Raw genomic sequence first — 11,436 nt, 5'->3', positions numbered from 1 at the left:
ATGAAGTCATTGGGATACAAGCTCAATAGGTGAAATGGGAGGAAGAGGAAGAAGTGGACTGAAGTAAAGAAAGTTCCAGAGATCATGTTTCATTCTGGCTGCCACTGTAGTGGCCTTTGGCAGCAGGCTTAATGATGAGACAGGCAGAAGGTGGTGAAGGCTCATGCGGACAGAATGCCAGTGTAGTCAGTCTGCACTCACATGCATCCTCTGGATTCTTGGCTCTAGTTTCTTCTTGCACCTTGGGGCACTGTCTAGACTAGGAAATGGGAAGCAGAGAAAAAGGGAGATTGCCTGGGTGAGGAGCAAGTGCCAGAGGCACTTCCCACTTCCCAGCCCCACTTCTGAAATAATCTTGTGGTTGTGTTTGGCCACTGGTCCTGGTTATTAATGGATATAAATGTGTAAAGAGCAGACTGGAGCCTTGGGTATGTTTCCTGCTTTGAGTTGGGGTCTGAAGGTATGAAGGGAGAGCTGGGATGACTGCAGGGTCTGTATCTGTAGCTCCCTGGGGCCCTCAGAGAAGAGATGGCAATGCTATCTTCAGACAGGAACAGCCCTGGGCAGCGCCGCTCTATTAGGAAGCATCATTAGCTGCTCATCATGTAAACAGCAGGTGTGGGAGGCTGTGCTGCTTGGGATGAGGCAGTGGCCTAAAAGGCCTTGCTTCTGCCTTTCCCATTGACTTCTGAAGTGGACTTGGATGAGTCTCCAGTGTGGAAGGAAAGGCTAGAATAGCTTGGCAGTAACCCGGTTACCCCCAGAGTTCTTATCCCCAGAGGGCCGAGGTGCCACAAAGTCAAAAGTCATGTGATGCTTGACCCGGCCCTTGCCTTTGCTCCAGAGAGCAATCAGGCCAAAGCAGAGGGTCACTGAGGTGAGGAAAGGGAGGAAGCCCACAGCCAGCACCATAGCCACACCCCTGCTGTCCAGAAAGAAAGGGCCTGAGATCCCTGGCATGGTGATGTTGGGGTCAGAGAGGGTGCCATTTGATGGTTCGACTTGGATAACCTCCAGCCAGGTCCTCAGGGAGTCATTCCCAGCAACATTGCTGACTATACAGACATAGGCCCCTCTATCTCGCAGCTGCACTGAGCGGATCTCCAGTGTACCATCCTCTAGAACCCTTACTCTCCCAACTCTTCCCAGCCAAGCCCCCTGAGGCCTCATCCAGGAGACAGTGGGAGCTGGGTCTCCATCACCAGAGCAGGAGAAAACAGCATGCCCCCCCTCCTCTGCAATGACCCATCGAGGCCCTGATTTTCGGATCAGGGCTGGTTTGCAAGTGAAGTGCCCTGGAGGCAGGATGTCTGAAAATTCCCTCAGGTTCTTCCCTTGGACATGCTGGGGGCCAGCACAAGCTGGGGGAGCTGTGCCAAAATCCAGGTGGCGACGCAGCCGCAGCAGCCAGAGGAGGCGGCAATCACAGGCTAGGGGGTTCCCAGACAGCCTTAGGGTAACCAGTTTGTCGGGAGAAGGGAAGGCTGTTTCCTCTAGAGTCTGCAGGGCGTTGTCTGCTACATCCAGCAAGTGGAAGGCAGTCAAGCCATGGAAGGCATGGGCAGCAATGGAGGTGAGGCAGGCCCCTGACAGCCGGAGCTCCTGGAGCCGTACCAGGGAGCTGAGTCTTCGGGCTGGAATGACTGATATAGGGTTCTGAGATAGATCCAAGACCCGGAGGAAGCTCAAGTGGTGTAGTGCTTGGAAGGGCACTGAGCTCAGATTGCAGCGGGTGATGGCCAGGCTGCTCAGATTGAGCCCAATCAGGCTCCCTGGGTCCAGGGCCTCCAGAGATGGCCAGTAGTGGATCTCCAGCTCTTTAAGCTGCACCAGCCCTTGAAGTGCCCCAGCTGGCAGCCTTTCAATGTCCAGTTCTCGAAGCCTAAGAGCTGCTAGTGCTGGGAGCTGGGCGAGGGCTAGGCCAGGCACTGTGCTGAGGTTGCAGCGTTCCAGGGTGAGGGTACTCAGCTTGGCTAGCCCTGCAAAGGCCCCTGGAGCCACAAACACCAGGTGATTGTCTCCGACCTCCAACTGCTGGAGGCTGCCTAGCTCTCCAAAGGCTCCATCTAGGAAGAGGACAATCTGATTGAGGCGGAGGTCCAGCAGTGTGAGGGCAGACAGGCCTGAGAAGACCCCAGGCCCTACAATTCGGAGCCGATTCCCCTGCAACCTCAGGGTGAGTAGACTTAGTAGGCCATGGAAGGCCCCCGGCTCAAGGGTAGAGAGCTGGTTGTAGCTGAGGTCCAGTTCTTGAAGCAGGCCTAGTCGGGAGAGCATGCCTTGCTGAAGCCCCCATAGGCGGTTCCCACTCAAGTCCAGGAGCTCTGTGTCCAGTGGAAGCCCCCCGGGGACAGCATCCAGTCGCCTATGGGCACAGAGCACTGCCCTGGGCTGGGAGGTGCAGTCACACGCAGTGGGGCAGCTGCTACTTCCTCCAGGCAGGAGGAGCAGGAAAAGCAGTGGGGGCCACGGGGGCCAGGCTTGCTTTGGAGCTGTGGCTGAGTCCATCCCCTGAGTCCTGGAATAGATGATGACATGCCCTATTTGGAAAGTGGCTTCAGATGAGGTAACCCTGGATGCCCCTGGGTCTCCTTAGAGAGGAGGAAAAGTGGTCTATCTGTCTTGGCATTGCCAGCAAGTGAGACACAGAATCATGAAGGCTTTTGCTGCACCACCTCTCTGGGGTTTTCTGGGACTCCTCTTGGTGGAAAAAAAAAAAAATCTCACCTTTCCAGCCCTGAATAACCAGCCAAGTGTTTCCTACTCATAGATCCCTAGTCAAGCTGATTTCTGTGGTGGAAGGTTTAAGGGAGTGGAATGGAGCAATGAGAAATAACTGAGTATCCCTGTAAGGATTCCCCCCCCCCATATATCTGTGAGACCCAGAAATATCTCAGCTCCTGTCTCCCTGATAGCTGATCTCTGCGAGTTCTGCTCTGTTTCTCTTAAGCTATTCTTGTCCTTCCATTTTGGTACCCACATCTTTGCTAAGGCTTAGGGAGAACCCATTCTGACTGGAGAGAGGTCCTTAGCTTGACTAAGTCATTAGAAGCTGGGGAACATGCAGGCCTCAGCTCTGCCCCAGTCTCTGCCTTGCTGGGCCCTGGACTAGCCGATTTGGCCTCCCCAGATTGCCTGTGTAGATAACAGCCCAGCTACACATTGGCCATGGAATAGAGTGCAGGGATACTTCATGAGGAGACTGGGCTCCCATACAAGAAGAGCCTCAAGGGAAGTCCCTCGTTCATTATAGATGACGTTGAGATATAGGAACAATCCAAAGGGTGTCCAGGTGTCTTCAGTCTTGGGCTTCTCCTAGATTCCCTCCTTACCAGTGTTTTGAGTCTAGTCTGTATGTGCATCTGAGGGAGAGCTTCTGCCCTGCCCTTTGGCCTGAGCTTTCTGAGAAGACACAAGAGGTGGCTTGTAATCCAAGGAGACATGGATAAGGGAGAACAGGCAGCATCTGACCAGATGCCATGGGTAGGAGGAAGGGAGCCTTCTGCTAGTATAGTGGTCCTGGATACAAGCAGTGTACAGAGCCTTGTCTATATAAAGTGGTCTCTGGGTGTGGGCAATATCAGAGGGATGGTGACTATGACAGAGTGGCTGTTACTGGTGGCTGGGCAAGGTGATAGAGAAGAATGTGTCTTTAGGGTTGAACCCCTCTCCTTGCCTTGTTGACACGATAGGGACCCCAATAGATGAATATTGGATTTGGCAAGGGTTGGCAGAGGGGTAGGAGCAAGAGCCAGTTGATGTTCCTGGAGGCGGCATGCTGTTTCCCACTGGTGGCAGGTCTTGTCACCTCGGGACTTTGGGGATTCAGGTTTTCTAGGCCCTGTGGGGTCAGTTTTCTGCTGCCTGGCCTATTTTATCCCATGAAGAACACAGGCAAAGTGGTTTAGGAGATATGATTTCTCCCAGTTCCCATGCTCTAGGAGGATCATTCTGGAGACTGGTCTCTAGCCTCTTCAGAGGGCTATAGTACAAAGATGCCAAGTTCAATCCAAGTTCAGAGTGGAGGGTGGGGAAAAGAGCAGAAGGATGAGGGTGTGCTGCAGGGAACTGTTCTGAGGTGATTCAGGGAGGAGAAAGAGTATCAGGGGGCAAAGGCTCCTGGATCCTCTCTCCTGCCTCTTTCCCAGCCTAACAGGTACCTCTGTTCTCAGCCTCCCTTCTCCCTATGCCTGTTCTGGGAAGTCCACCTGACAGCTAGCCCTTTATCACTGCTGCTGCAGTTCCTGCTCAATCCTTCTGCATTCAGCACAAGTGCAGTGAAGCATGTAGCCCAGCTCCCTCCCTTCGTGTTCTGATGAGTTTCTTTTTCATCCCCAAAGCCAGCTGGGCCAGGGGCTGGGGGACCTATGGTCAACACCTTTTGCTATCCTCTGTGGTTCCAGGACTGGCCTCTGGTCACTTTTCAGGAAGAGATAGATGTCACAGATAGATGTCACAAATGCTCATTCTGTCCCTCTGGGGTCAGGGGGGCATCACCCCCACCCCCAGATATGGCACTTTCTTCTTGTCTGTGTAACAGTCCAGAGACCCATGCAAACACATATCCTCATTAAAGAACACCTGATGGGAACCTGCGTGGGGAGGGGCTCCTAGAAATGTGGGATAAAACCATTTCCAGAGGTAGAGTGAACACTGGGGGGAAGAAAGGGAGGTCTCCTTGGAGTCCCTTCACCAGGGCTACGTGGGACATTTTAGTTTTCCCTAACAGAGTCTAAGGGGCAGGATGAATGGTTGACAGGAGTTGGGGGTTGACAGGGAGATAAAACCTCCTTTCCTTGACAGGCACACTCAGTCAGTCTAGCCTTGTCTCTGAGAATGTTATGGGAAAGGGCAGCTGAGACTGCCGCTTGCAGGGCAGGGGCACTTACCCGAGAAGCTGGAGGGTGGCATCAAGTTCGGCGTTGCATCTGTCCAGGGTGGGGGCCTGTCCCATCCGGGCTGCACCTTGGCCCCTGCACCTCCCCTATGTACCACATTCCCCACTGCCCGCCAGTCTGCAGCACCAGCTGGTTGGCAGGGCGCTGCTGCCGCTGCTGCCGCTGCTACTGCGGCCGCCGCTGCCAAAACTGAGTGAGAGAAAAGAGCCAGGAAGCATTTCTCCTTTTTTTTCCTCCTCTCTCTCTTTTTAAACCAAGCAAGAATGAGTCTGCAGCAACCCTGTTGGTGCAAAATAAATAAATAAAGCGAGTAGGGAGGGCTGCAGCAGGCACTGCTACAGGATGACGAATTGCGGGGTGGGGGCGGCAGGGAGGACTCCCGGTTGGGGCAGAGTCTGCAAAAGAGATGGCTGGGGCAGCTGGAAAGGGTCCTTCTGACATCCTGATTCCTTCTGGGGAACTACAGAGCTACTGGGTCACCGTCTTCTACAGGAGCTTTTGGTCTCTCAGATGCCGAGCAATTCTGTGCAACCTCTAAACCTAAGCAGCCCGCGGGTCTCATTTGTGGGAATGTTCTCAACCCAGAATCAACCCTCCCACCCCAGGAGATCAGTTCACACATCTTCCTGGGGGACTGCTCAGCCTAGAGAGAATCTGGGGCAGGGTCTAGAATGTATATTAAAAGGACAGATTGCTGACTCAACACAGGAACGAGACTGCAGAGCAGGCAGCGATGTTCAAGTCTCCCTCCTGCACACACACACACACACACACACACACACACACACACTTCTAGCCTTTCAAATCATTTTATAAAGAATGGCACAAGTTGGGGTTTATGTTTATCCAGCTGAACCTTCCCCTGAGAGGAAAAGCAATTCCCCTCCTTGTCATCGGTACTTAGCCTGCCTTGTGGGTTCTGCAGACTTATAAAGCTGAGAGAAATTCTGGAGCAAGATCACCGGGGAGAAACAGGTCCCTGCCCTGTTCCTCATGCTGGTCAGTGGCACCCAGGCACAGAGCAGGGGATGGCATTGCCTTCCTTCCTCAAAGAGAGAGCAGGGTAGAGGCTGTAGTCACGGGCATTCTCCCAGACTCTGTCCTTGGCTTTCTGGTTGACCGGTGTCCAGTCCTCTGCTTCTCTTGGGGGTTCTTGTAATAGAAGACAGATGGAGCTGGGATGGATCGTGGTGGGTGCAACACCATGAAAAATGTTCTGAGGTCCTGTGGTTGGAACTCTTCCCTAAGGCCCTTTGCCTTCTCTGAGTTGTGACCACACAGAGGAGATGGTGTCAAAACTGCATCAGGTGGAGTTGGTATGTGTTCCACCTGTGTGTGGATGTGTGTCTCTGATCTGCCTGCATTGCATTCTAATGCTGCCAGTGATGCTCTGGACTTCCACCATACCTTCTCTCCACACCCAATTCCCTTAAAACCATTATCCTGGCCCCTCATCTCCATCCCATCCTTATCCTTCACATACCCATGTATTTTTTAGATCCCAGGAAAAAGGCAGAGTAGTCAACAACTTTTCTGAACTGAGAAGTTTCTGAACTAAGAAGAAGAAAGTAGAAAATCTTAAGGAGCTGGATTCATGTAATATACAGTTCCTTCTGGGCTCTTGCCACTAGTCTCTGAGCGTGCTCCATCTCCCCGAGTCGGAAGAGATTGTATTTCCATGGGGAAATACAATGAGGTATTTCAAAGGCCTATTCTTAGCTTCTGAGCCTAGGGTAGAGTTCTTGTCATCCCAGGTGTCTGGGTTTATTCCCCTGTTTGTTTGTGTTTGGTGGTCATCCTAGAGGTCCTTGTATCCTACCCACCCCATACCACCCAGAAGGCAGGGTAGAAGGTATGGGAAATGAAAAAGAACACATCTTTTCTCCATCACCACCCTTTGGCTATTGTTGCACTGCCAAGTAAGCCTGAGGGCAGAACCAGTCTCAGTTTTTGCTCACTCCTAGATAGCAGGTGGAGACCACCTTCCAGAGGGCACAGGAAAGGTCCGGGGAGGTGGGCCAGCAGGCTGAAGGGAGATGAATGTCATCTCTCATCCAGATCACTTGGACATCCCCTCAGGGGACTCAATTTCAGTGCTGAAGAGTTCCTTGTAGAGTGGAGGGAAGGCAGCTTGGACCACAATTGGATGGAGGTGCTGGAAGATCTGTAGCTTTTCCATGTGTTGGCTACACAAGCTCCGGAGCTTTCCTTTGGGTGGCAGCTGGGGATGGGTTAGGAGGGAAGGACGGTTAGTACTTTAGTGCTCTTCCCAGAGCAAACACATCCTGTTGCCCTGTGCTGGGTGAGGATAGCCCTCTTTGCTTTCCCTATACACCCTTGGCACTGCTGGATCAACCAGTCCTACTGGTGGAAGTGTGTATGTGTTCAGGAAACTGAAGGTGAGAGCTAATGTGACAGGTGAATGTTTTCTGGGAGCATAGAGCAAGAACAATGGCGTAAATGGCTCCGGCTACTCCTGAAATGAACTTTGTTTCCATGGCTCTTTGTCCTGGTTTGTGTTGTTCCTTCATCTAGGGTGCCTCTCTAACTCTCCTTAGTGTAGCTAATTCTTTTTATTATTCATTTATTTATTTTTTATTTTATGTGTATGAGTGTATTGCCTGCACATATGTGAGTGCACCCGTGTCGTGCAATGCCGCAGAGGTCAGAAGAAGGCTTTGGATTCCCCTGGAACTGGAGTTAAGGAAGGTTCGTAGCTGCCATGTGGGTGCTGGGAATCGAACTCCGGTCCTCTGCAAGAGCAGTAAGTGCTCTTAACCCCTGAGCCATCTCTTCAGCCCCTAGTGTGGCTAATTCTTACCTTCAAGTTTTATCTCCTTTGGGAAAATGTCCCCTAACCGTTTGCTGTGTTAAAGCCCTATGAATTTCCTTCTGTGTAGTACTTGCCACACTGTAGAAAAAAATCCAGTTTGCCTACCTTCCTGCCCCACATTTCCTTAGATAAAGCCCATCAGTCTGCTTACGGCTATGTATGCACCATTCCTGATATAATGCTTGGCATAAATGCTTAATAACTGTTTGTTTGAAATCAACGGACTTTCTTTTCTTTTTTTTTTTTCTTTTTTTGGTGTTTTTGAGACAGGGCTCCCTGTAGCCCCAGCTGGACTGGAACTCACAATATAGACCAGGCTGGCCTCAAATTCACAGAGATCTGCCTGCCTCTGCCTCCCGAATGCTGGGACTAAAGGCATGCACCACCATGCCTGGTTAAATCAACAGACTTTCTAAGCAGGTGCCCAACACTGCAAGTAGTAAGTCAATCCTGCTAGCCTTTGGCCAAGGGGGAAATAGAAAAAAGTGAGATGCCCTTGAGAGACAGAGGCGGGAGGTGCTCAGGGAGACAGACCCTAGACACCATCTTTCCCTTGCAGTTTCCAGGATAACCAAGTGAAGCTTAAAAATTTCTCTCTCTTGCCAGATGGGGTAGGGCATGCCTTTAATCCCAGCACTCAGGAGGCAGAGGTAGTTGGATCTCTTATGAGATCAAGGCCAGCCTGGTCTACATAGTAAGTTCCAGCCCAGCTGGGGCTACAAGAAGACCCTGTCTCAAAAAACAAGCAAGCAAACAAACAAATAAACAACATCAACAACAAGCCCAGCTCTCTGGACATTACCTCCTTCCCCTAGTTTAGTTCCCCAGGAGAGTGATGGGCATGGAAAAGCAAGCAGCACTGTGACTCGTTCATATCTCTTGAGTTTGTTATCTGTTTGTGCCTATGACTTTGAGTTTGTCTGGGTTACTACTATAGTTTCACTCATTAATTCAAAAAAATATTTGTTGGGGGGGCTGGAGAGATGGCTCAGCGGTTAAGAACACTGGCTGTTCTTGCAGAAGACCCAGATCAAATCCCAGCACCCACATGGCAGCTAACAATTGTCTGTAACTCCAGTTCCAGGGGATCCGACAGCCTCTTCTGTCCTAGAGGGCATTGCATGACATGGGTGCACTTACCTACATGCAGGCAATACATTCATACACATTAAAAAAATACATATATATTTGTTGGAAAACTTGATAAATCCAGGTGAGGCACTGTCATGGGCTCCAGTGTTACATCAGTAGAGAAAAGCTCTACTTTTACTAAATGTACATAGTAGCCAGAGAGTCATTAAACAAACAAACAAAAAATATGGTTAAGTATTGTATAACAAATTTTGGGGGAAATTATGAACCTTCAAACTATGATGGTCCATGAGACATACACTCCAATGCTACACAACATGAAGCTGACTATGTGTGCATTTCTTAGAACATGTTAATAAGCAGCTTTATATAATACATTAGACACGTTCTTCAAAGAAAACTAAAGCAGGGTGAGGGATGGAGTGAGTCTCATGTGGGGTAATTGGTTATGGAAAACCTCTCTTGGATAAAAGTATGGAGCAAACCATTTGGAAACTAGAGAAGAATCCTCTAGGAGACAACCACAGATATAGGAGCCGGGGTGTGGTGGCACACTTGGGAGGCAGAGGCAGGTGGATCTGTGAATTCAAGACCGGCCTGGTCTACATAGCGTGTTCCAGGCCAGCTTGGGGCTACAGGGAGACCCTGTCTCAAAAAGACCAAAAAAAAAAAAAAAAAACCCCAAAAAGTTCTGAGAGAAGGGCTGGAGAGATGGTTCAGTGGTTAAAAGCTGGCTGTTCTTCCAGAGAAGCTGGGTTCAATGCCCAGTACCCATGACAAGGGTGTACTTACATACATGTGGGCAATACTCATACACAAAAAATAAAAATAATAAAATAAGTTCTGAGAGAGATGGGACTGGGCATGGTGTGTTCAAAGATCAGTAAGGAAGCCAGAGTAGCCAGAGTATGGGTGCCAGCAGGGGCTGTGGAAAGCTGGGTGAGGAAGAGAAGATGGAGATTACACCCTGGGCCAGTTGGCCATAACATAGACTGCAGATTTGAATTTTGGCAGCTACAGGAGCGGGGAGAACAAGGCTGACATGTAACGGGTCTACATCCTTTAAAAGGGCCGGGGTGTGTACTGAGTTAGTGCTGCTACATGGCAGTCAAAGTGGGATGGGAGCTGAGTTAGGAGTTTACTAGTCCAGGAATGGCTGGTGGCTGGGGAGGAGTAGTGGGGGCTGTGATATATTTTGAAAGAGAGTCCTACTGGGCATGGTAGTGCACACCTGTGATCCCAGCACTTGAGCAGTGGAGGCAGGAGGAACATCACAAGTTCATAGCCAACCTTTTCTACACAGTGAGTTCCAGGCTAGTCTTGGCTACATGAGACCCTGTCTCAAAAAATAAAACATACAAAGTGGATCCAGCTACTTTTGCTTTCCTTGCTCTCTCTGCTTTTTAATCCATTTTGCTGTAGACTGAAGTTCAAGTTCTTTAGGGAAAGGCCATTTTAAGTAATTCCTGTGTTCTCAGCACTAACATTGTGACTGTCAGGTAACAAAGGTCTGCCTGAGTGATTACATATATGGGTCCTTTATACAGATTTCAAAGGAAATGCCCAATAACAGCTCTGAAAATTCCATTCCTCTACACTTTGGGACTCCCCGTTGCCTAGAAACAAAGCCTTCACTCTTTCTAAGGCACTGATGTTCCTCTGACATGTTGCAGGCTAGACTCCTCTTCTGCTTCTGACCTTACACTTTATCAAAGTGTGCTATGAGGGCTGGGAAGACAGCTCAGCCAATAAAGCACTTGCCTTCAAGCATGAGGACCTGAGTTCAAGTCTCAAAACCCACCAAAGAAGGCTACCCAGTGCAGATTTGGAGAGGTAGAGACTGGCCGATCTCTGGGACTTCCTGGCCAGTCAGTCTAACCAGACCAATCACAGGCCAGTGAGAGACCCTGTCTCAAGAGGTTATCTGGTCTCCACACACATATACGTCCTCTCCCACATGTGCACCCATGTGAATATGAACACAAGCACTCATACATACAAACCAAAATATGTATCATGAGCTATTTTCCATGATATGATTTTCTGTGCACTATTTTGCCTCGTTAGTTTTGTTCGTATTGTTGTTTGAGCCTGGAATCCCTGCCTGGCCCTCAGGAACGCTTATTCAGACCTTGAGTCTTTCATGGCCAAATTCTTTTGCTTCATGCCTTCTTTAGGAAGCTCCTATGATTTGCAACTTTTACCCTCAAATTGTGTGGGGTTTTTTACGTTTCAAATTTATTTGTGTGCATGCACACGCCTCTCTCTCTCTCTCTCTCTCTCTCTCTCTCTCTCTCTCTCGTGTATGCACATAACGTGCCATGGGTCATGTATGGAGGTCAGATATCATCTTGTAGGAGTTGATTCTCTCCTTCTACCATGTGGGCCCCAGGGATTGAACTCAGTTATCACGTCAGCCTTGGTGGCAAGTGCCTTTATCCATTTTGTCATCTCACTGCCCCCTTATTATTGTCTTGAATCCCTGTTTTATGCCCTCATAAATATTTTTAAAAGATCCCCCTCTTTTTTTTTTTTTTTTTTTTTTTGGGTTTTTGAGACAGGAGCCCCCTGGGCCCCCACTTGGCTTGGAACTCCAGAGAATCCCCCGCTTTT

The 11,436-nt window shown here is 49.9% G+C and overlaps 2 protein-coding genes across 6 annotated transcripts in view; both read right to left on the bottom strand.

The window, feature by feature from the left end:
* Window positions 1-5,166, bottom strand: Lingo4 (leucine rich repeat and Ig domain containing 4). Its single transcript, XM_008828197.2, has 2 exons — window positions 4,890-5,166; window positions 1-2,518 (listed from the first exon to the last, which is right to left on the bottom strand). The coding sequence occupies exons 1-2, from the start codon at window positions 4,952-4,954 to the stop codon at window positions 730-732; spliced, it is 1,854 nt and encodes a 617-aa protein (XP_008826419.1). The 5' UTR covers window positions 4,955-5,166; the 3' UTR covers window positions 1-729.
* A 527-nt stretch (window positions 5,167-5,693) lies between these two features.
* Rorc (RAR related orphan receptor C) overlaps window positions 5,694-11,436 on the bottom strand; it is a 27,659-nt gene continuing 21,916 nt past the window's right edge. For all 5 annotated transcript variants that reach the window (XM_008828194.3, XM_029561160.1, XM_008828195.3 and 2 more), the window contains one exon: window positions 5,694-7,119. In XM_008828194.3, the coding sequence (XP_008826416.1) occupies window positions 6,958-7,119 (162 nt within the window). In that variant the 3' untranslated portion in view covers window positions 5,694-6,957. The remainder of the gene's footprint in view (window positions 7,120-11,436) is intronic.

The sequence above is a fragment of the Nannospalax galili genome, unplaced genomic scaffold (assembly GCF_000622305.1).
Source record: "Nannospalax galili isolate Female #2095 unplaced genomic scaffold, S.galili_v1.0 scaffold752, whole genome shotgun sequence".
Classification (NCBI taxonomy): Eukaryota; Metazoa; Chordata; class Mammalia; order Rodentia; family Spalacidae; genus Nannospalax; species Nannospalax galili.
This window is presented reverse-complemented; position numbering and strand designations above follow the sequence as displayed.

Excerpts from the sequence above, each read along its gene's own strand:
- Lingo4 (XM_008828197.2), bottom strand. The coding sequence starts at position 4,954 with ATGGGACAGGCCCCCACCCTGGACAGATGCAACGCCGAACTTGATGCC. Across the intron at positions 2,519-4,889 it reads GCCACCCTCCAGCTTCTCGG|GACTCAGGGGATGGACTCAG; the intron begins GTAAGTGCCCCT and ends CATCTATTCCAG.